Below are 24,280 nucleotides of genomic sequence, written 5' to 3' on the forward strand. Positions count from 1 at the left end.
AATAATGATAGTATATATAGGTTTTGCATACTTTTAAAACATGTATTTAACACTATTTAAAAAAAAAAAATTTTAAAAATAGTGGAATTTTAAATCTCATAGTGCTGCCAATCATAATAAAGTTATCGGAGGGCCCGATATGCGCGAATCGGGAAAAACCTAGAGATGATATGTCAATCGATGTTGCTATCGATAGAATACCAGAATGACACCGCTAAAGCGAAGTCACAAACCAAGAAACACAATTGAATAAAATAAGAACATACAAAATTAAACACTCGCATCTAGTTTGTAATGCTAAATTCTAAATAACAAAGTCCTAAATTTTCAAAATAAAATCGTAAAAAATACCATAACTCACAAAACAACTATATATCGATATTAAAGAAAAGTACCCATCACGAAATAAATCTATCATTTTTGGAACTATCGATACATTGATATTTTGATTATCAACAACCCTATTTTTATATTTATTTGTGGAGCCATAAGTTTTCTATGATATATATATATAGCAAGTGAAAAGCAGCGCCAGCTGCTGCCACAAAGCCCCAAACAAACAACCGCAACTGCAGTGCCGCCCCCCAACAGCCGCGACTCGCGCTCCGCTGTCCCGGAAAGCGGAAAAACGCACAGCGAAAAACACAGGCGAAAAAAAATAAAGAAGAAAAAGAACAAAAAAAAAAAAAGGGAGCCGATCAATCAACACAGAAGTTAGCGAACGAAACAAAAACAACACCAAAAACGGTCCCAACTGCAGCAACAACAACAACAACCGCACTCGCCATGGCCAGCAGAACTGAGAATTGTAAGTTTTTTTTTTTTTCTAACTAATCGGGATTAAAATTCACAGAAAAAGGCAGCGTTTGGGTCGCCGGTTCTTCCGGGAGTCGGAATTGGCGGAGACACGGGAGATTCTGGAGCGCCGGCTGTACCACACATGTACTTACATATGTACTTTCATGCTCCCATGACCAATTGGTGGAAATCTAATGGAGATCCAGTCGTTCATGGCCTTGAAATGCCAGTTGGTGGCTAAAAAATAACTACATTTTGCTTCCTAGTCGTGAGGAAGTCTCTTGATTCCCCAAAAAAAGTAGTTGATTGGACTGCGAGGCACCAGGTTCCTCTCCGGCATGGTGTTCTCCTCCAACTCCCTGCCTTTGCTCGATTTATAGAGAATGCTTTTGTTTGTGTTTAAAATAGATTCGAGAAATGGTTCCTTGGCCCGCGGACCGCCATTGTCGGCGGTATTCGAGTGGCTTTTTATTGAAAATCTATTTTGCGAATCATCCGGATGGCTGGCTATCTCCCTCCTCCCTCCTCAGAACCCAAAAACAGAACAAGTTTCTTAAGTTATTTTCTTAATTAATGTTATGTTTTTAAGACTCTATCTTAAGTAAGCCTTACCTTGGCTCTTCCTTGGCTTCTTGGTCCTTAGGCTCCTTAAAGTTAACAAAAATAATCATTTATTTTAGTCTCTACTGTATTTTAATACGCATTTATATTCGAATTGAGTGAAAAACGCAACTGCAACTGCAACTGTTTAGTTTGTGATGCCAATAATGATGATGTTAATAATGTACACACATCCTAATATATATATATATAGCTGATGCTATAAACGAATTGTCGTCGTTGTTTTTAGTTTTTAGTTTTTATTGTTAGTTAGTGATTGTTGTTGCGCTCGGATTCGCTTCGCTCGTCCGATTCGATGTCATTACAAAAAAAAAAAACATCGAAAAAAGCAAAAAAATCTTACTTAAAAAACTCACAAAACCGAAACATTTTTCATTCGAGAATTTTGAGAATTTGTGTAGATTAATTTATTGCCTTTGGGTACATGCCATTTGCTATTTAATGCTATTTTATTTAAATTTTAAACACATTCTGGCAACGAAGCGAATCTTTTACATTTTATTTCGAAAAAAAAACAGTCATTACTGGTTAAAGTGTTTAAGAAAAGTTAGAAATTATATGTAAAATAGCTCCCTTAAAAGTTTAATATTTATGTTATAATTTGGTTTAATTTAAATCTTAATAATTAGATTAAATCTGGTCCTTTTTAGGCAAGTCCTCCTGTCCCTTTCTTGCCGCATTTTGTGAATAATCGCCTTGTGATAAGACCAGAACATCAGACATATCTCAAAAACGCATCGTTTACGCCAGTTTCGTTTTGATGTTGCCTCTGCCGATGTCCTCCATCCACCCTTCTCCTTCTCCTCCTCCTCCTCCTCCTAGTGGTCCTAGCCGACAAAGTTGCAGAATCCGCCCAGCTAGAAGAAGAGGAGGTGGCTACTGGGATGGGTTTTTGGGGGGAAATAACCGCTTCTGCTACCCCGTAGCAGATGCTTTTTGCATATTTCATAATTCCCGCAGGTGGCCACCTCCACCACCTCCACTGGGGTGGCCCAACAATCAAATGGCCCCAAATGTCGGCTCCCAGGAGCCCCTTTGTGTATGCAACAAGAATTTTTCATATGCCAAATGAATGATTGAAAGACGGAATAGATGGAACCAGATGGTGGGGGCTGTCTCAGCACCTGGAGGCCTCCTATTCCCCGTATTCACTTCTCTCTTCTCTGCAGGACCTTCTCCGGCTGACTGTTGTGCTTAGATAGGCCTTTTTTTTAGGCTTCTTCCTGTCACAGGACTCGCTTGGCTTTAAAAAGTTTCCAACATGTGTCAGCTTAAAAAATTATAAAAAAGTAAAAGTTTGAAGGTTTCTGGAGAGGATTTTTAATTGAGGTCCTAGTTCCAATAGCCTTTCCGAAAATTCATAAACTTTAAGACCATGTCCTGGTTAAAGGATATGACAAGGAGACCCTCAGGCCTGGCATAATCAGGTGCTTCTCTGGGGTGCCTCTTCTGGTCGTCCTGGCTGACAGTCGTTCGTCCTGGCCGTCAGTCTGTCTGCCTATCTGCCTATCCGGTGCCTGCCATTGTCTGGGTCAAGCTGGCAAGTGAAAGGTGTTGATGTCCTTGCTCGCCTAGCTCCTTGGGCCCAGGCGTTTTGTTGTTAACACCTTTCATGGTCGTCAGGACACGAGACATGCCACGGCACAGTCATTGTCACAGGCAAATTAATTAAAGGACCCCCCTCGGGGCGATGTCGTAAAGCATTTAGCATTTTAATTGCGCCATAAAACGAAAGCGGGGGCTGACAGAAATAAGGACTAAGGAGCAAGGAGCTAGGAGCTAGGTCCTGGTGCGAAGGTGTTAAGGAGTTTAAGAGGTGACTCTGCTTTGGCATTTGCCGGCTAATTAGATTAGATTTGCTTGCTTAATATCCCCCAGCAGGATCATCACAAAGGACATTAATGGACATCTCTTAACTGCCAGATTCTCCTCCAAGGACATGGTTCCAATTTCATTAGTTAGTTTAGTAAGTTTTAAATGAAATCAAGGTTTTTGATTTGGGAATTATGATGGTATTAGTAGCAAGTATCCTTTCAAAGGAGTCCTGGAAGGGATGTCATAACTGGGCCATCTCAGACCACACCCACTGGACACACTGCCTGACTGACCCGCTCCTGACCCCCCTCTCACCCTCCCTGCAGGATACTGCAGTTGCCTTCGGAACTGACTGACGGATGCTGGCTGGCAGTATCCTCGCTGGCAGTATCCTCGCTTGGTACTTGGCCTCGAAATGCGTTGCGCTTTTAAGCTCACACGTGCGAGGAGCTTAAGCTCCCTCTCTCTCTCTCTCTCTGTCTCTTTTGATCCCCCCTAACTTCCTACCTGCCTCCCTCCCTCTCTCTCTCACTCACTCTCTTGTTCTAGGGCTTTCTCTAGAGAGCCATCTCTCCAAGTTGACCCAAATAAGATGCCGTAATTGCAGGCGCAAGGCGCGACATTCACGAATATGCATGCAATTACATTAACCGAGAGGACAGAGAGAGAGAGAGAGAGACTGATAGAATGATAGAATGAGAGGTGCAGATACACTAAAGACTGTTGCGCGCCTCTCGCTCTCACTCCTCGGCATCCATTGTCGTTTCTCTGCCATCGTTTCCCGTTCCATTTGCCGCCATTCCTTTCGCTCTAGGCCAATTTTGCATAAATTATTTATTACGACGCATTTGGGGGGGGGGAAACGCATTTGACATCCCTCAGATGGCGAAAAGAGTCACTAGAGAGAGAGGGAGACACTGTTTTTGTGGGCTGGGGAGGCTGTAATGAAAGGGGGGAAAGAGAGGATGCCCGGGAAGCATTTTGGTGGCTAATCGATGCAAATTATTTTGCAATTTTCTAACAAGAGAGAGGGAGAGGGAGAGAGAGGGCAGAGCGAGGGAGGAGTAGCGATGGGCGAGAATGAGATACAGTATCTACAGGATTGTAAGAGCAGCTTTGATTGAATTCAAGGTCCCGTTAGACAACAACAACAAAAAATAGAGCTTATTGCGCACAAATTATGTTGCATACTTCAGGGTGGAATTTCCATAATGCTATGACTGTGTGAGAATTTTTGCTTTAAATGGAATCTAGGACACTCTTTAACGAAATCTATCTAAGATGCATTCCAAAAAGGATAACTAGAAGGTTTACAAATTTCCTTCTAAAGAAATTAAATATAAAGACTAAGCCTCCTTTATAAACCCAACTAAATTGAGGATTATTGGCAGTCACAATCCCTTCCTTCTCCAGATCCTTTCTCGGTCCTTGCCTTGGTCCCTCCTTCCTTTACTTTTTCTTCCCTCGGGCAGGGAAATTCTAAAAGCTTTTTTATTGCCCACTCGAATGATGAATGCATTCAGGGGGGAGCGAGAGGACTATAAGCAGGGGAGGGGGAAGGGAAATAAAATAACCGGCATATCCCGTTAGGAATCAAATGCAATTTCAGACTCAAAATTGACAGATATGCAATTGGTACTAAAAAAGGGAAAAAAGAGAGACAGAGAGAGAGAACCAATTGATGGACACTTTTTTGGTCAATTTGTCAGTGATTTGCGAGGGTAATTGAATTGGAAAAGTTTTTTGCTCGCCCAGGGTATAAACGATGATTAACGGGGGGAAGTTTTAAATGAAAAATATTGTCTTATATTTGAAAAATATATTTATCTGTTAAAAATTACCATTTTATAATAGATTTATGTAAAAATAATTATCTAAATAGTTCCCAACACTTCTATGGCATCCTCGCTAGCCCAAAGGACTCTTCTTCGCACATTTTCCCAACTATTTATATCCGTTTTACCGTTAGATTCTTCTTTTTAAACAATTTGATTAAAAAAATTTCAATCCCAGATTTGAATTGCTTTTGATGAAATCCCTTTTTTGGTATTTACATTCAATTAAAATTGAATTTGATTGCCAGGTAAAGCATGAAAGTCAGTATCGACTTTTTTTTTGTGTTTTTTTTGCCATAAACATTCCTGTTTGGCTCGCTCTCGCGCTGTCCCTGTCTCTGGATGATTGTTAGTCCTTTCCCTATCGCACGCACTAACGTACACATGTCCAAGGTCCTTGTTGTGGCCTGCTGGAAGCCCAAGAACCAGGCGTAGATATAGAAGCAAAGGAAAACAGAAAGGATATTAAGGATGATGCCCAGTAACAGGAACAACTGCAGTCAGAACATAACACATAACACATAACATACGCATACGCACCAGGAAGGACAATGGCAAAAACAACAACAATAGAGCCTGGGGCAGCAGCAACAAGAAGGAGTAGTAAAGCCACTGAAAAAAATACTAGTTTTTAAAGCTAAAATATAAAAATAATTGATGAAATAGGAGGGGAATTAATATTTCCCTTGTAATATAACGTATACGACATGTGGACACATTTTTTAATCTCTTTACTGTTCACTTTATTACGTTTTAAATTAATTTCTTGAAATTAATAATTTGAAAAGCATATTTTTCCGAGTGAAAAAAAAAAAAAAAAGGGGGAGAACCGAGCAAATGCCACCCCAATAAGCATTTCAGCTCTGGGCCATGGGACATTGGGCGAACTCTATAGAAGGGAAAGAGTACCGTAAGCAGGCGGTGGAAAGGAGAGAAAAAAAGAGGGCGGGGGGACTACGTACGGGTAAAAGGAAGAAGAGAGAGTGCGGTAGCAGGGGAAGTGACACTACGCTTTAACCTGTTTTCCGCGAAGCTTTTACGCACTCGCTCTCTCTTATTGAGAGAGAGCGGGAGATAGCCACCCTTCGCAGGAGATTCACTGAGAGCCTGAAAGATAGAGAGAGAGTGTGTTTTGTATGCTTGTGGGGACTTTTCGCCAGCGAATTGGCCCAGTATCCATTCGGCCGTGTTCCCATAATGTCCGCCAGCGGTCGTCGCTACTGTCGCAGCCGTTGCCAAAGTTGTCATTGTCATCCGTACCAGCAGAATCAGAATCAGATTCAGAAGCAGCAGCATCAGCATCAGCAGAAGCAGCAATAGAAGCAGCGGAGCAGCAGCTTAAAAATACATTTTCACAAAAATGAAGCAAGCGAGCGGAGGCAAGGAAAAACTGCTCGATAAAATTAATTTTTTTTTCCCCAAAAAAAATTGGGAAAAAATAATACAAAAATAACAAAAAAGAGCGAAAAAGAGCCAGCGCGAGAGAGAGAGAGAGCAAGGGTCGATGTGGTTCCTTAAGGGGGGGAAAACTTGTGGAAATTCTAGTGAAAAACAAAAAAAAAAAAATTAATAGAAAAAAAGAAGTCTTAAAACTAAAATTTAAACACAAATCGAGTTGAAAATGGCACGCGCGTAGCAATTAAAAAAAAAAAACACAAAATAAAATGGAAATAAAATCCAACAGATCTGTGAGAGTGAGCTGCAGATACCGAGAAGTAAATGGATATATGTAAAGCCCACAATTTATAAAAAGGAAGCCCCAACACGCCGGGCAGAGTGTTTAAAAATATATATGTATATTTAAAAAAAAAAAAACACAAGTGTTGCCTAGAAGTGTGTGTGCAAAAAAAATGTAGCAAAGAATTTTCTTTTGGTTTTAAAAGACACTTTTTTTTGTTGGACTTTTTTTGGTGTATTATACATACCCACAGCCACCGCACACGTTTTTCCCCCAAGCTCACACACACGCATACATTACACACATAGGCATACTACTTGGGGTTCTCGTATTTGTTCGTTTTTCGTTTCGTTTTCGGGATTCTGATTCGGAATTTAGTGACGTTTTGAGATTTTTTTTTGAATTAATAGAGTTTACCTGGCTAAGAGAGGCTGGTTCGGAATATATATAATTATATATATCATCTAGGAATGTCAACAAATTATAGTACTTTGTATTTCGATGGAACTATTATTTTGGGGGTTTTTCTTCTGTCTCATTTTTGGTTTTCCATTTTCCTTTTCCCTTTTCCCTTCCGTTGTGAATGCATCGCACTGGACTTCCTGCTAGAGCTTCTAAAGTGCAGTCCCGCTATGTTCTCTTACTAGGAGTACACTTGAAAATATTATGGATTTTGGAAGATTTTTTGAAAGTTATTTAAACAAAAGTTAGTTTTAAAAGGATAATAAGGATTGGAATTTTTTAATTCTAAAATAATTTTAATTGTAATATCAAAATAAATAAATCCACAATAATATTATTAAAATTTCAAAACTGAAAATTTGGATAGAAAGAGAATAATTTCTCCCAGTGTACTCACCATCAGCAGGCTTCTCTCTCAATTTCTCCGACGCAAGCGCCCTCTACCAGTTTCTCCGCCAGACAACCGCAACACATTTCCTAGTACTCGCACTACGGTATTAAGCTTTTTTGTTTGTCGCTTCGAGCGGGTTGGAGGAGGGGGTGGTGGAGAAAAATAGACCTAGGCGGGGGAGAGAGAGGCGTGAGAGAGCCCACGAGCGAGCAGCTGTAAACAGCAGGAAGGACAAATCCAAATGAAACATGCAACCTCTGATTCTACTCCTTTCTAGTGATTCTGCTCCTTGTCTCCTCTTCTTCCGCAATGCAATTGGCTGTCCCAAATCCTGAACTCTGTTTCTGTCTTTCCCTTTTACCCCCCATTTCTACCCATTTCTACCAAAAACGGACAACGACAGCGACGTCGTCACCTTCGTTCTGGTCGTGTGCCACACGTCGTATGCGTGTTTTTTCTTGTTTCTTTTTAAGGCGGCTACGTCATCTGTCACCTGCCTCCTATTCCTTTTCTCCTTCTCCCTCCCTCTCTCTTCTCTATTCTCCAAATCTTGTTTCTCTGCTAACGTTTTTGTTTTTATTTTTTTTTTTCGCGGGTATTTCCCAGAATAAAAGATTTAATGCGACTGACTGACATTTGCTTTTGGTCAGGTGTTCTCTAGGGGGGTGGGGTGTGGGATGGCAGGTGGGCACTTGAAAGCTTCATTCATCAATCCTTTCACTGCCATTGTTTGTGTTTGTATTTGTGTGTGTGCTTTTTTTTGCTTTCTTTTTAACGATTTAGAGGCAAGTGGAGAATAGAAAAGGGCGAAGGTAGTTATGACATTTCTCATAAATAATTTCAAGGTTAAGAGGGCTTTGTTTTTTTTTATTAATTTTATACATTTTCACACGAAATTTTTATTAAATCCTTTTTCCCAACACTGACTCACAAAGTCCATTCAACTCGGACAGATAAACATCAAAAAATTCTGAAACATTTCCAGCAGCAACCCTTTTTTTCATTTTTGAGATAGAAAATTAGCTACCTACTTGGCGAATCAAAGATTCCATACCAGTCCTTGTGTCTTCTGTGATGTCCTGAGAGCATGAATATCCAACCACCACCCTTTTTTTTGCTAAGGGTCCTAATCGTGCCGAGGGCAATATTCGCATCACACGAAAATTCTCAGTTTCTCGGCTCGTGCAGTTTTGAATATCAAAATAAATCGTAAACAAGGTCATATTGTTTATTGGTGTTTGTGCGTGCCGTGCCGTCCGTCTTCCCTACAACAACAACAACAACAACACACAGATACACAGTTTTATGGCTCTCTGGGCCAGTCTTCTTCCCTTCCTCTGACTCTCTCTCTCTCTCGGGTGAGGGGTTTTTCTCTCGTGTCTCGAGTGGGGCGGGAGAGAAAATCCCTCCAACTCGGACAAAACCCAATTATGAACCGAAACTTATCCCACAAACTTGCAGCTAGAAAAATGTGTGCCACAAGAACCAACAGGAAGTTGAAGAAATCCTCAAAGAAGAACCTGAACTATATAGACAACAAATACTGAAATAAAGAATAAAAAGGAAAATAAAAAGGAAGGAATAATAAACGAGAGAATAATCACAAAACCACAACAACCAGAAAGAGAAAGCTTTAACTAAAATATTTTTAACTATACAATATACATACATATATATATATACTTATATATATATATTATATATAAATTAATTATAGAAATAGCGACTTAAGTGTTTAGTGCTTAAAACAATTAAATTTTAAACAAAGTAACTGGGAAAATCAAGCAAGTGTAAAAGACCAAAAAAAGCGAGGGCAGCTTCTGATTTTCGGTGATATGGTGTATATGTGATAAAAAAAAAATAAACGTTTAAAAATAAAAAAATAACAAGCAAACGTTTTAAATTCAATAAAAAAAAAAAGGAAAATAAACAGATTTAATTTTTTCCTTCAAAATCCAATACAATAACTATTTATCTACAAACGTTCTAAGCCTTGCATCTTTAAAATACAAAAAAATAAAAACTAAAACTAAAAGTAAACTAAATTTAAGTCGCACAAATACCAAAGTAAATTGAGTGAAAAAACTACCGCGTCAGAGTTTATTTTTTTTGGGTTTAAAAAAAAAAAAGGATTTTTTTTTATAAAAAATATTTTATCAACTGCACTGCCGCAACTTTTCGACAAATATGATTTATTTCTGAAAAGAAAAATATATAACTTACAAACTATTCATAAAAAAAATATATTATATTAAATATAAAAAAAAAAAGCTATGCAAAAATTCTTATGAAACGCGCAGACATCATAAAAAATAAAAAATAAAAGACAAAAAATCAACTAAATTTGTTAACAAATTTTTGGAACAAAATGCAATAGTCTAAAACTCACTCATTGAGGTAATATTTTATTAAGGGATTAAAGTTATAGTTAAATATATAATTAAATTAATTAAATATTAATTAAATACTAATTAAAATTATATAATTTTTATATTTTTAGTACACTTGACATAAACTGTGATTATGAGTTCCACAAAATCTCAAGTAGCCCTAGCTACGAATATTCCAACCAATTTATCCTCTGCCGCCTCTGCCTCAACTGCTGCCGCTGCGGCCGCCGTTGTTGTTGCCGCCGTTGCCTCCAACACTAACACCACATCAGGATCAGGATCAGGATCAGGATCAGGATCACCTCCACCACCACCACCACCAACAGCAGCAGCAGCAACGTCCTCCTCCTCTGTGGCAGGCAACAACTCCAGTGAAGAGTGCCAGACGGTGGCCGGCGGATCAGCCAACTTGGGACGTCAGAATAGTTTTGGCAACAGACGAGTAAGTTCCAGTTACCAGCAATTGGCACAAAAATCTGGCCACCAACAGGGCGTATGAGTGATTTTTATGGAAGTCTTCCCATAAACTTTTTATTTTAAATTAGAAAAAAAAAAAAAATAGAACAAGAGATAATCCCGGGAAAGAATTTGTATATAAATGGGCATCCTATATAGGTCAGGTCAAGAGTCAGGTGTCGAATTGCATCCTCGGAGCTTCTCTCGCATCTCAATTCGGAGCTCTCTCTTTATAGTATAGTATAGTTCTCTCAGGATGCACATACATACTCGTATCTGAGTGCAGCCATGAACTGAACTCTCGAGCAAAAGGATACACGCCCAAAAAACGTCTAACAAACTGGGTCAGGTCACTGGCAAGCCCCGGGGCCTGCCTAACCAGAGAGAACGAGACTGGGAGGAGTGGAAGGAGGATAGTGGGTCGGTCGGTGATAAGGTTATATAGGGATTACGTTTCTGCGAATCGGTATTTTGCTGGAAATTCCCCAATCGACCCAAAGAGCTGGAATTGGTAAACGTGTTTCTGATTGCAGCTGAGCTGCCTCGGATTGTAGTTGTTGGCCCACAATCCCAGACAGAGAACTCTAAACGCTTTTTTTTTTTTGCCAGTCGAGTTCAAGGTTTATGTGTGAGTGGGTGGGTGGTTGGGTGGTTGGGTGTTAGGGGCTTGGACTGCCTTGTGTGTATGGTTACCCTGGTTGCCTTGGTTAACTGCTCCATACAGGATTTATCGTCAATCATTGTTTATGTGCTGGGTGATAGAGTTCCTCTAGTTCCCCCCATAGTAGTCCCTCCCATAGCCCTAACATATACTCTCTTTTTTTTTTGAACAATTTCTGGCAGCTGCGAGGCTCCAAGGTCGATTTATTGATTTTTCCCACTTGGAGAGTTAAATTGTTGGACGAGAGATTCCAGGAAATGTGTGTTCCTATTGAATTTGAAAGTGATTTGCGGGAAATCGCCTATAGGTAGGCAACAAAGTTTTGCAACAGAGTCCTGCCAAGTGGAAAGAATAATTTGGAAAATTTCTTCAAAGCAGAAACTTGAAACTTGCAAGAAAAATAAACAAAAAAGTTAAAAGAGAAACTTTTATAAGTTCCAGGATGTAGGATATGGCTTCAGGATAAACAGAAGTCTCTTTCGAAAGAGGTCCTGTCAGGACCTACCAATTTCATTGGATTTCTGGCCACTTGAAGTGACTTCAACAGCTGATTAATGATGTCACTGAGTAGTTTCGGATTAGAACGAAATCAATGAAGGCAAATAAATAATAGGGGGACTAGCTGGGGCTGCCTGCCTGACTGCGTTTATCCTTTAGCCTATCGGACCTGTCCTTCAGAGCTGGCGCGAAAAATGTCAGAAGGCAACTGCCTGCCAGGACTAAGGGATGGAGGAAGCCAGCTAGGCGGAGTCTACTCCCATTTAACCTTTTAGGAGAAGGCCATTTGTTTTTCACATTTCAATGAGCCAACAATGGCATCATAGATTGGTTTTTCCCAGGAACTAATTAGTGACCCGAGATAGGAGAATAAATTTATCAAAAAAATTCTTAGTTTATTGGAAGAACTGCTACAACTTTGAATGACGAAAAAAACTCAAGTTTAGACTTTCGGGGAAAATTGTAATACTCACCTCTGGAGAGTCAACTTTGGCATTTATTTGCTACTAATTGTTAAGTAATTACTACACACCCTAACTCTTATTTTTCTTTATTTTTTTCTTTAGGGCAACATGAAGGGCAAACATCTCACACGCAGCCATGCCATGCGTGAGTCCACATCGCCGCCTCGCACGCCAACACCGCGAGGTGCCGGCGAGCAGCAACTAGACTCCCATGAGCACAACAACAACAATGCCATAACCAATAACAACAACAACAACAACAGCAACAATAATAATAATAATAACAATAACAATGGTAATAGCAACAACAGCAAAGCACAATCAACTGGAAGGGGCAACTCGCCATTGATGGAAGCACCTGCCGTGATTGTCACTAGTCAGCAACAACAACAACAACAGCAACAACAACAAATGCAACAAACTCCTCAGAAGCCGCCACAAAATGTTCCACTCAGCAATGAGGCGGAATTTCCAAAATTATCGCCACCCAAGAAGTCCGGCGGGCAACATAATCGCACCAACAGCAATGGCAGTGGCATGGAGTACAATAACAACAGCAATGCCAACAAGAAGTTTGTGGTTGACCTGAAGTCCAATGGCCTGGACAACAACACCAAGCATCACAACAACAACAACAACAGCGGCGGTGGCAACAACAACTCTTCCACGGGCGTGATATACAACTCCGGAATGAATTATAAAGCCGCCGATCGGCATGAGAGGCACGATCGCCACGAGATGTCCAGCCAGAATAGCAATCTGAGCAACAACCATGATGATGAGCCGTATCACTACGAGCCACAAAGGGCCGGGGGAGGGGGAGGCGGTGGTGGTGGTGGCAAGAAACATCGCACCAACACCAATTCGAAGGGCAACAAGCCGCGCTTGAAGAACATCGGTGGCAGCTCCTCCGGCAGCATCGATGGTGGTGGCAACAACAATGGAGGTGGTGGTGGTGGTGGCAACAACAACATGTCGTCCAACAATGCCAACTCGAATAACTCGAGCAACAACACCTCGGGCTTCATATCGAGGGGTAAGTATCGCGCTCCGTTTGCGTAGCCAAATGCCACGGCTCATCACTCACTGATTCTAGTCTTTCATCAATCAGAGAACTCGAGCGAACAGTACACGGACTACGGTGGCACCGATCTCCTAATGTTCTTCCGCGATACCCTCAACAAGAATCCCAAGGATCGCAATATTCTGCTGAAGATCGAGAAGGATTTAATGGAGTTTGTTCAGGAGAATAGGTTAGAGCACACTTTCTATCTGTTATCTATATATTTTATAATTTATTTTGTTATTTTTTTGCGTTAGCCGGGGCTGTGAGTATCGTTTTCCTCCAGCTTCCTCGTACAACCGCATGCTGATCCATCGCACCGCCGCCTTTTTCGGCATGGAGCACAATGTGGACACTGAGACGCAGCAGTGTGTGATTGTGGCCGTCACCAAGGGCACACGCATCCCAGAGGTACACTAACAAATTATTTAATACTATAACTTATTAATTATTTAATCTTTTTCTTAGATCCGCTTCCAGTCGCTGGTTCGCGACGATGCTCGAAAGTCAATTCTTAAGAGAGACACTCACAGCTTTGATGAAGTGCGTCCGTTGGCATACTTGTGCCCCCTATCCCTCGATCGCAAGGCCAAGAGCTTCGAGGAGCGGGAGGAGGACTATGATCGAGCGCGTAGCCGCATCTTCAGTCGCACTGGCACTCAGGACGGCTACTCCGGCGGCGGTGGTGGCGACGAGGACTGCTATGGCGGCTGGGATCAGCAGCAGCAGCAACAACAGAAGCAATCCCAGCCCCCGAGGCCCAAACGACCCAATGGCAAGATGCTACAAATGCAGAATGTGAGGATTTTGGTCTCAAAATGGATATTCGTTTCAAATTGTAATCGAAAATGTGTTCCTTTCAGTCCACGGAATCCCGGGATGGTATGCGATCTGGGGGAGCTGTGCCCAAGTCCCATAACTTTGGCAACTATGGTGGACCGCCTGGCTCTGGCAATAATTCCCTGCCCCGCGGCGACTCCACCAACTCAAATAAGAGTGGACGCGGTGGCTTCACCAAGCAGGACTCCACTGGCAGTACCAATACTCCATGGCGTCTCTCTCCTTCCAGCAGTGGGTGAGTACTTGGTGGGGGGTCTAAGTGTCCTTATTGTTTTGAGATTGAAACGGTTTCACTAAGTTTTAAGTTCTAATTTATTTAGTTTTTAATTCGGTAAAATAAAAGGCTTAAAAAGACAAAGTTTAAAATTTAAATTACTATTTAGATTTATTTTTAATATTAAAAAATGTAATTATGACTTAATGAAACCGTTTTAAATTAAAAATCTTTATGTTAAAACCATGTCCATGTACCCAAAACTCAAAAATCGCTCTCAATTCATTTTTTTTTTTAAATTTAAAATTAAATTTTTTAAAATCAAAAACCTTAAAAAATTAATTAAAAAAAAAAATACCCAAAAACAAAATACCAAAACATATTTTGTATGCAATTCCCCTCCGACAACAACAACAACAACAACAACCATAACAACAAACGAAACAACAACAAATAAACCAACAACCAACCTCCGAATCCCCCTCCATCGTCCAGCTACAAGACACGGACACAGTCCGTGCGCTCCGATTCCGTGACTCCCTCACCCACCGGCTACGGCAGCGACAGGCAGACGCCGGAGCTGAATCATCCGAATTCGAGTCGGCTGGGTGGTCCCGGTCCAGGTGCAGGATCATCCTGTACAGCAGCAACATCACCAATGGGTGGCAGTGGCGGTGGAGCAGCTAGTGGTTCCGGGCAGCCGGCTGCTGGATCGCCATCGGGAACATCGGGACTCGTCTGGGCCGTCACCGACATTTCGAATGTGCCAATTGGCAGCCTCCTCATTGATCCGCAAACCCTCCAACCAATTGTCAATGCAGACGGGTAATTTACAAAAACTAAACCAAAAAAAAAAAAAACAAATTAAACCACACAAACAACTAAAAAAAATATATATATATATATAGAAAATACAGAAAGTCGTTGCGAAATTTGTGCATTTTTTTCCAAAAACCAATAATTATTATTGCAAATGCTATATTAGTTTTTTTTTTATATTTTATCGTAAAAATTCACACTGATTCTTAACTCAAAAGATATATGATAGAGACCAGTTATGCTGTTTTTAAATAATATATTTAATAATATATTCAATATAATAGATGAATAAAATGAAATTGGCTCCTTAATCAATTAACTTTCAAAAAAAATTAAATATTTATTAACCATTTTACTAGTAAAAAATCACTAGCTTGGTTCGTTTTTGCTAATATTTAAATTATTAAAGTGTTTTATTAAACAAATTATTATATGCTTGAGCTTAAGACAAAAAAAAAGAAAAAAAAAATATCTAATAGAAATATTTCAAATATCTCCCCATATTACTTTAGATTATAAATATTATTTTCCATAACTATTAATTAATTTATACATAATACTATATGTGAAATATGCAAGATTATTAGCTTTTCATTTATTGTGACAAACTTGTTGATGTTGTTTTTGTAAATTATCTGCCTAAACTCGAACTAAATTAACCGACACGAGTGCCAAAAAAAAAAACACCACCGCTATCAAATATTATATAACTACTATTCGCCTATCACTTCTCTCTATTTCTCTCGATCTTATGTGTGTCTCTCGATCCATTTCTCTCACAATCATCGTCCGACACCCGAACACTAAACACCCACTGCCACTACTATAATTAAATATTATCAAAATGCCCAATATCCACTATCCATTGTCAAGAAATCACCAAAAAAATAAATAAAGCTTCAAATTCAGCGAATGTGTGTCGTCTGCCAGTGTTGTCGTCTTATCCTAATTGTTGTTTGTTCAAATTACATTTCAATCAGTCAGTTAAGCCATTTGTTGTTGTTGTTTTTCGATTTTTCTATATACAATATATATATCCTACTAAATGTCTGTCGCTGTCGCTGCCGCTGCCGCTGCCGTCGCGTCGCTAAAATACACTGCAAATAAAATAATGCAAACCTTTGGCAACTCTATCTGCCGGCAACTGTACTTTCTTACTTACTTTTCTATTAATTATATAGCTGCTAAAAAAATAAACGTAAATATTATATATTATTCCATTATATTTATTTATCAATCATTATATTACTCAATTTTAATTTTATTGAAATTTTTTTACATTAAATATAGCGCGGCACCTTCCGTCTAACCGACCGAGGAACGCTGCCGCATAACGTACGGCATAAATATGTAAAATTTATGAAAAGGATTTTAAGAACTCCTATATTACTTTCCTGAAAATAAATTTATTGAATTTATAAAGAAAACTAAAGTTTAATTTTTGAAAAAAGTTTATCTTTTCATGAATTTTATTTTAAATAATTAATAAATAGCAGCTATATAAACTTTGTAATTAATTTTCTCTTTACTAAAAAAGTGCATGCTGTGCCGAGCGATAAAAAAAATACAAAAACGACACACTCAACCCTAGAAATTATTTCCCCATTTAAAATATAACACAAATTTCTAATTTCTGGAACATTTTTCAGTTCTATTTATCACTACGACCCGTCCAACCTGCCGCCCAATCAGGCGCTCCAGCATACGGGCAATCAATACCAGTCCCAGAACCAGGGCAACTCATCCGGTGGCTATAGCAACTATCGCAAGTCCTCGCCCCATCAGCAGCAGCAACACCAGCAGCACTTGCAGCAGCCACCACAGCAGCAGCAACAGCAGCAGCCACATCACCAACAGCAGCAACAACAGCTGCCCCAGCAGCAATATGCCAGCACTGAAATGTCCTGCAGCTCCACGGAGAGCTATGCCGAGGAGACCCAATCACCCGGCATGGAGTGCTCCGAGGGTTATGAGAGCTATGAGCCGCAATCGATGCCGCAGCAGCAACAGCAGCAGCAGGAGGATCCGGGGATGAAGGGTGACGATTGTGATAGCCTGGCCAGTGCCACAGCCTGCCTGAGCATTACCACCGCCACGTCCACGAAGAACTACGATCGCATCGAGGTGCAAAAGTACAAGAATCAGGCCACCAGTCCCAACATACCCGCCTGTTGTGCGACGACGGGCGAGAAGCTGGAGGCGGAGTCGCCCATTGGTGTTCAGGAGCAGGAACAGGAGCCGATTGCCGGACCTTCGTCCTCGATTTCGGCGGCATCCTCAACCGGAAGTGCCGAACTGCCAACCAGTCAGACCCCACTGACCCCAGTGGCCACGCAGGTGAACTGTGACCTCCAGTCCGTATCGCCGAGCTCCACGCCGTACAGCCAGTGCGAGGCGAAGACCCCCAACCAGAGTCATGGCCCCAGTGCGGTCGTCGAGGAGCCGAAGACCACCACCTGGACGTACACCCAGAGCTACCAGGCGCCGGATGGCTCCACGGTCTTTCACACCACCACGGCGCCCAACGGGGCAGCGCCCTACTGCGCCACAACATATCAGCAAGGGGTGAGGAGATGATCTCTTTAAAATATATAGATGCTAATCCTTCTCTCTTACAGCCCGATGGCAGCATCTATGCGGTGCCCCAGGGCATGGTCTATGCCGCCTATCCCCAACCTGGCGTTGGTGGGGCCGGGGCCGCCTCGCAGCCGCTCTTCCAGCTGACAGCAAGCAGTCATCCGCCCGCCCAGACACTGTTCGCCTCGCCCGAAGCGGGTGGTGAACTGCCCGGCGGCACCTACATGATACCTGTCTTCGATCCGGCCCAGCAGCCGCGTGAGGGCTTGATCCAAGCGCAAGCCATTTACCAAGCCGGACCGGGTGGACCGGCGGCCACCACGGTGATGCCAATGGCGGCCACAGCCGCCTATCCGACAGCCCAGTTCGCCACGGCAACAGCCCCGAATGGAGCGCCCATTTACCAGGCGCCGCTCATCTACTCCAGTGAGCCGAACGGCGGGGCACAGCTGCAACAGCTGCCCATGGCCACTTACCCGATTCAATACTCCTATCCGTACTACCCCATCCCGTACTATGTGCCCCAGCAGGCTGTGGCCACGGCGCCCATGGTGGCAGCCTCTCAGCCGCCCGTGGGACAGGCGCCACTGCCCCCACAAGCTCAGCCCACACAGCCGGGAGGCGGAGCAACCGCAGGACCACCCACAGTGGTATCCGGTAAGCTCTTTCACTCTCCACTATCTTTTAATCTCCATTAATTATGATTTTGTTCTTTAGTTTCCGGTCCACCGCATCACCAGCCGCATCAGCCACACCACCAACCCCCACAGCAGTCCTCAAGCAACGGGGGATCGGTGGTGGCCTCCAGCAGCTATGGCGGGCGAGTAAAGCGTACGCCGGGCGGTGGTTCCATCCACTATAATGCCAGCTATCCGCCAAGCTCGGTGGCTCATGCCAGTGGTGGGCATCATCCGGCGGCGGGATCCGCCCAGCTGATCGCCGCCCCCGCTGCCAGCACAACCACATATCATGCGCTGCCCACACTGACGCTCGCCCATGGTGGTGCACCGGCTGGCTCGGATCTTGGTGGTGCGGCAGCGGCGCATGTGTATGCACTGCCCGCTCAGCATGCCACTGCGTTGATCCCAACGAACATCTTCCCTTATGCGGCTGCAGCAGCGGCGGCAGCAGCAGGTCCAGCGGGTCCACAGCCAGCTCCCCAGGTGGTACAGCAGGCGCCACCACCACCGCCAGCGGCTCCACATCATCTGATCACGGCGGCGCCGTTTTATCCGGCCAGTGCTGGAGGCATGGAATCCCAGTCGGCACCCAGTACGCCAGCAGCTCCCGGCCGTCAGGCTCCATTGTTCAGCACACCACCGGCTCCGAATAACGGGAGCAGCGGCAGCAGCAGTGCCGGCGGAAACGGGAATGGCGGTGGCTATCACAGCAATAGCTCCACTCCGCACTACTACCAGGGCCAGGGCAGCAACGAGGGCGGCTATTCCACGCCCTACGAGAAGCGGAACAATGGCGGTACGCAGTCCATGGGTGTGCGGAAGCCCTACCACCCGGGCGGCTACAATCCCAGGCACTCGGTGCCAATGGGTGGCATGCCTTCCGGTGCTAAGACACCGCTGCTGAACTCCAACAACGAGCCCACACCTCGTGCCTCGCCCAGTGGTGTCAGCATGGGCGGAGGACCGCCTTCGTCCGGTGGCGGTGCTGCTGGAGGCAGCAACAGCTACCACCACCGGGGACCACCTCCACACGCGATGGGCGGAGCCAAGCAGCGGGAGAACAAGCCGAACCAGCTGCCACTGATCAGCGGACCACCGCCCAGCTATGCGACTGGCAATCCCGGTGCCGGGGGCGCTGTAAGCACCACTCCCAGCTACGAGGCCAAGCCACCAGTGCGCCTGAATGCCGCAGCGGCCAGCTTCCGGAGTCAGAAGTCCATGAACCAGGACTTCAGACGCAGCGTCTCCCAACGCAACTCGCCGAGTGCTAATGGCGGCAATGGAAATGGCAGCCACGAGAGCAGCAACAACTCGCCCAACAGTATTGCTGGCAGCAACAACAACAGCGCCGCCAACACTCCCAATGCTGCACCGCCTCCGCCACCACCCGCCGCCACTCTGGTTAGCCATCCCGGTGGCTATGTGGTCCTTGATCAGTCCATGAATGCCTCGCCGCCGTCAATTTACCTGGGTAGCAGTGGTGGTCCTGGAGTGGCTGGTGTCCCTGGAGTGTCGGGTGGAGCAGGTGGCGCTGCGGGACAGGCTGCTGCTGGCTCGAATGGAGGAGGCGGTGGCCAGCATACAGGAGGCGCCCGCACGCACATTCCCACAGCCCAGCTGCACCATAGTGCTGCCTCTGCGGCGGCGGCAGCAGCAGCCGCTGGCAGCCAGCAGGCCACCACAGCGGCGGTTCTGAGCGGCGTGGCCGCAGCCGCCCTAGGTGGCTACAATCCGAACGGCGCGTCCAGCGTGTACTTCAAGTATGGCCAGACGTACTTTGCGCACGTAAGTAGGCTATGAATTTGGTTAAGAATTTTTAAAGACCGATCCTTTCTCTTTCAAGCCCTCGGTGGCCTTGCCCAACAGTCGACGATCGCCCTCAAATGATATCCGGCCGCAAATGGCGCAGGTGGCCGGCATGTATCCCACAATGATGATACAAGGTGAGTCCTAAACTCTGCATAATGTCCTTCAAAAAGCTAAAATATTCATCCTCTTGCAGCTCGTCATCCCAGCCGCCATCCGAACCCGAACTATAAAGGTTCGCGTCCGCGGTAAAGCCAGCCGGAGTATTCCGGATATATAGAAACCAAGCAAACAAAAAAAAAAAAAAACTACATACACATAACGGCATACCTAAGATAAATATAAATAGCAACCTAATCTAGTGGACATAAAGTAGTTGACAAAAACAAAAATATGAATAATAAACCAGAAATAATGAGTGGACGCAATGGAGGAGAAGGAAGGAGGAGCATAAGCCTCGTCGAGTGCTGGCCGCAGAGTTGTCGGGCAATATTGGTAAAGAGGAAGCTGGAAAAGGAGACAGCAGAGAGAGGGCGTGGCAGTGTGGCAGCGTGGCAGGGAACCAAAACCGAACCAAATCAATCCACACCAGACCAGACCAGACGGAGAGAGAGAGCCGGGAGCCGGGAGCCAAGAAACCAGGAGCCGGAAGCAGCCAACAAAGAAAGCGAAAGTAAAGTCAACCGGGGGAGACCGACAAAGCATAGCATATAGCCTTTAAATATAGTTAAGGAGTAACCATTGTACGATAACTGGTACAATAACCGAACCGCTACAGAAGGGACAATGATCGATGATCGCGATGACAACCGGTTAAGAGAGAATTGAATGCTGTATATTTTGTGCCATTACAAATAGTCTATAATAAAGAAACAAGTACCCGAAGAAGCAATAAATGAACAGACAACGACGACGGCCCCCAAAACATGAATATCACACGGACTTAAGGACGCGACACGTAGCTTCCATTCACTTTCCCCCTCAGATCGTACTATACTATATAGGATATTCAGGTAGACATCTTCTCGTCATCCGTGAAGCTCTCGAAATGGAATCGCCAAAGCAAGTGAATCTCCGAGGCAAACTTTAGAGCTAGTTTATGATCCATTTTGAAACGCTTATCTTCCATTCTGCTGATGAATGTCGCCTTGCTTTGGAGTGCTTAATTGAATGTGTTTTAATTATGTTAGAAATCTCAATTGAAAGCAGAAGCTACTGACCAACCAACCAATCAACCAACCAACCAACCATATGACGGACTGGACATCACAAATGGCCCTTGACCCAGAAGTAAACCCAGAAATCTGCTGCCAGAATTGGGGCGAGTCTTATATCTATAATTTTGTTCTGCAAAATTTGGGTTAAACTCTTCGACTAAATCCACCACCAAGTCCCCAGAATAAAAAGTAATAATAATAAAAAGATATAGATGAACCTTTAATTTAGAAAGTCAATTATTATTATTTCGTAATTTTAATTATTGAAAATTTGTTGAATATGATTTTTGATTTGAATTTTCACCTCAATTAAGTTTATGTTTATCTTTCGAAATAGAATTTCCTTATCATTTTCTGTTCCTTAATGCAAAGAAGCTGCAACTAAAAAATTTCGTTGTTATCCGTAAGAGAAATAAATAAAAAAAAAAAAAATAATAATAAAAACTAAGCTGGAGGTAGAGATGACCCCAAGAAGACGGAGGAGGAGCCAAGCAGCTATACATTTATTGTTAAACAAAATAATTAGCTTAGCGTATAAACTACATATGTATATGTACCATCTAATAATATATAGGAAAGTGAAAAGAAAAAAATGCTAAAATCTAAAACTATAATAAAAGAGAAACCACATGATTAGTTAAAGTTAAAAACAAAATCTTTGTGTTGCCTTTTTTTTTATGATTTTCTATACTCTGATTTCCACAGCTATTGATTTTAATTTGTGCCTGAGTTTTCTGCTTTTGTGTACAACGAACTTTTTGACAGGACTTCTATCGCTGGCTCTCTCAAAGAAACTTGAAACTGAAACTTCTCGGAACTTCTTCTCTAGGAACTCTAGAACTGTATGTCTAAATGTACATAACAATAATTTACAACAAATCAGAAACGCGACTACGAGTATATACATACGTATAGCCATGTAAGTAGGTTAGGAGCATCCAGTCTAGGATTAAAGACCGACCTGACACCCGACACTCCTCCAAAGCAATCGGTCAGAAATCTTTATCAGACATCCTTGTGCATCCTTCAGTATCAAACTTGAAACTCGAAACATGAAAATTAACCTATAAGTATGAATAGCTTTCTAGAAAATACTCGGCTTGACACTTTGATAGATAACTCTCATATAGCAACCACATAGTAACGAAAAATGTACCAAATAAGTTAGTGAACCAAACTGCTCAAGTTTTCGAAAAAGTTTCGGGAAATCGAACCAACCGAAAGATACCTACTCTAAGCACGGAAGTAAACAGAAAACGCTTTGTTGGCCAGGTCCCGAAAAAAATAAAAAATATAAAAACAAATAGAAGGGAAAGTGAAGGACAGTATCCAAGTATCCTGAAGTATCGAACATTTGCTCCTGTTGTGCATTTCTTTGTTTGTTGCTCTGTTAAAAAGAAAACATAAACCAAAAAAATCGTTGACATTTAAAAAGAATGTTGAGAAAGTAAGTTAGGAGGCGGGAATGTGCAAACGGAAGAAAGGTTATTAAACAAACAAGCGGAATATGTTATACAAACTATTAATTATTATTATTATTACTGCATCATATGATTGGTAGAATGCAACATTGCAACATTGCAATTCCAACCACGACAAACAGCAACAGCAAACAGCAAACCAGCAACTCGAACAACCAAGATATGAGATAAAGACAAAAATCAGAGGTCGGCGTTTTTATCGACGAGGTCTAGGAGCTCTATTGATAGTGAGAGAGTGGTCTAATGATTAATGATAAATATTATTAAAAAAAAGCAAAACCAACAAGAAAAAAACAAACAAAAAAATGTATTTATTTTAATTTATATATACACTAGAGAGTTATTAAAAATATATATATACATAATGTATAAGAAGAAAGAAAATAAATGGAGTTTTTATTGGGTTTTCCCTAGTATTATTATTTCTATTTTAATTTTATATTTTTGTTTAGTGAATTTTATCCCTCCCAGCGGACATTTAACATAAATATTGTCTGGCTAAATAGCCCAACTTGGCCGACATGATTTATGGGCCAGAAGAACGCATTCGACAGTCGTTTACCACCACGAAATGATGTCCTTTGGCACATGTTGACCCAGACTGGCCATTAAAAAAAATGTGAACAAACAGGGCTATATGGCCAGGAATTATGCAAACATTCATACTGGCTAGTAGGTGTATGTAACCCTGGCTAGACCCACACAATTAAGACATATTTCAGGGGTTGACCAGGGGATCTTAACATCTTCATAACACGCGCGACCCAAAGGCCGGTGGAATAGGTAGCCGCAGACAATCGAATATGCCACCAACAGTTTTTGGTAAGAGCCAGCCCCGAAAACCCTGAAACCCAAAAAATAAAACAACTGGAAACGGAGCCAACAAATTACCCTGAAATTTTCACCGATCAAGGGAAAGTGCACTGGAAAAAATCCCCCAAAAATATTTCTATAGATCATAAATATTTAATGCTGACCTTTGTAGATTTCTTACGGTGTTACCTATTTTAGAGATCCCTCTTTTGGCCCTCCTTTTGATGCTATCACTGTTCGATTCGATGGCTATCTGGTTGGAGGTCAGCACATAAATCTGCCAGCCAAATGGTCAAGATCCAAAGGGATAGGCAGGCCTCGACAAAAAGAAAACCAAACCTGAAAACCCAAAAACGACCGACTGCGACAGGTTGCAGCTCAATAAAGATCTAAATAAATATTATATCGAGTCTCTAACAGAAAACGGGGGAAGGAGATGAAAAGGATGAGTTCATTTAGGGTTCGCGGTTAGAAGGAATCCTACCTGTTACCCAAAAGGTTCAACCTGTCCGGTGGCGGTGGAAATCAAATGGTCCAAGGCTTTTGTAAACGGGTGACATTTGAAAATTATGGCATGTAAATGGAAGGCGTTCCGGGAAGACCGCTGGCGTTGACAGCATCTTCTCTTTGAGAATTCCAAAGGGGCTACTGTTAATCAATTTAGAGCCTTCCTAGATGGTAGAGTTGTGTTTTCCGATAAG

General features: G+C 42.6%; 2 protein-coding genes and 1 long non-coding RNA gene across 8 annotated transcripts; 2 read left to right on the forward strand and 1 right to left on the reverse strand.

Annotated features, from left to right (window-relative positions):
* The first annotated feature begins 66 nt into the window (after positions 1 to 66).
* LOC6506860 (protein encore) lies at positions 67 to 20,524 on the forward strand. 6 transcript variants are annotated; one of them, XM_014909443.3, is made up of 13 exons: positions 67 to 808; positions 10,101 to 10,432; positions 12,172 to 13,105; positions 13,166 to 13,322; positions 13,390 to 13,543; positions 13,601 to 13,930; positions 13,996 to 14,207; positions 14,682 to 15,011; positions 16,655 to 17,570; positions 17,624 to 18,239; positions 18,300 to 20,047; positions 20,106 to 20,205; positions 20,265 to 20,524. In XM_014909443.3, the coding sequence occupies exons 2-13, from the start codon at positions 10,124 to 10,126 to the stop codon at positions 20,318 to 20,320; spliced, it is 5,862 nt and encodes a 1,953-aa protein (XP_014764929.1). In that variant the 5' UTR covers positions 67 to 808; positions 10,101 to 10,123; the 3' UTR covers positions 20,321 to 20,524. The 6 variants fall into 6 exon arrangements, with proteins under 6 accessions (XP_014764929.1, XP_001957105.1, XP_014764926.1 ...); XM_001957069.4 differs by having other exon boundaries at positions 13,181 to 13,322; XM_014909442.3 differs by lacking the exon at positions 67 to 808 and adding an exon at positions 9,698 to 9,997.
* LOC116655867 lies at positions 5,905 to 9,163 on the forward strand. Its single transcript, XM_032454569.2, has 2 exons — positions 5,905 to 6,448; positions 9,062 to 9,163. Exon 1 carries the CDS (start codon positions 6,267 to 6,269, stop codon positions 6,387 to 6,389), a length of 123 nt encoding a protein of 40 aa, XP_032310460.1. The 5' UTR covers positions 5,905 to 6,266; the 3' UTR covers positions 6,390 to 6,448; positions 9,062 to 9,163.
* LOC123257053 lies at positions 20,304 to 23,375 on the reverse strand. The gene is made up of 2 exons (XR_006506987.1): positions 22,195 to 23,375; positions 20,304 to 22,133 (listed from the first exon to the last, which is right to left on the reverse strand). It is a non-coding gene; the product is annotated as an uncharacterized LOC123257053 (long non-coding RNA).
* Between the last annotated feature and the right edge of the window lie 905 nt (positions 23,376 to 24,280).

This window comes from Drosophila ananassae, chromosome 2R, assembly GCF_017639315.1.
Source record: "Drosophila ananassae strain 14024-0371.13 chromosome 2R, ASM1763931v2, whole genome shotgun sequence".
NCBI lineage: Eukaryota > Metazoa > Arthropoda > Insecta > Diptera > Drosophilidae > Drosophila > Drosophila ananassae.

Bases quoted from the DNA above. Each gene is read 5' to 3' on its own strand.
- LOC116655867 (XM_032454569.2), top strand. From the start codon at position 6,267: ATGTCCGCCAGCGGTCGTCGCTACTGTCGCAGCCGTTGCCAAAGTTGT.
- LOC6506860 (XM_014909443.3), top strand. From the start codon at position 10,124: ATGAGTTCCACAAAATCTCAAGTAGCCCTAGCTACGAATATTCCAACC. The intron at 13,931-13,995 runs GTGAGGATTTTG...TGTTCCTTTCAG, and splicing joins AGATGCTACAAATGCAGAAT to TCCACGGAATCCCGGGATGG. The intron at 14,208-14,681 runs GTGAGTACTTGG...TCCATCGTCCAG, and splicing joins CTCTCTCCTTCCAGCAGTGG to CTACAAGACACGGACACAGT.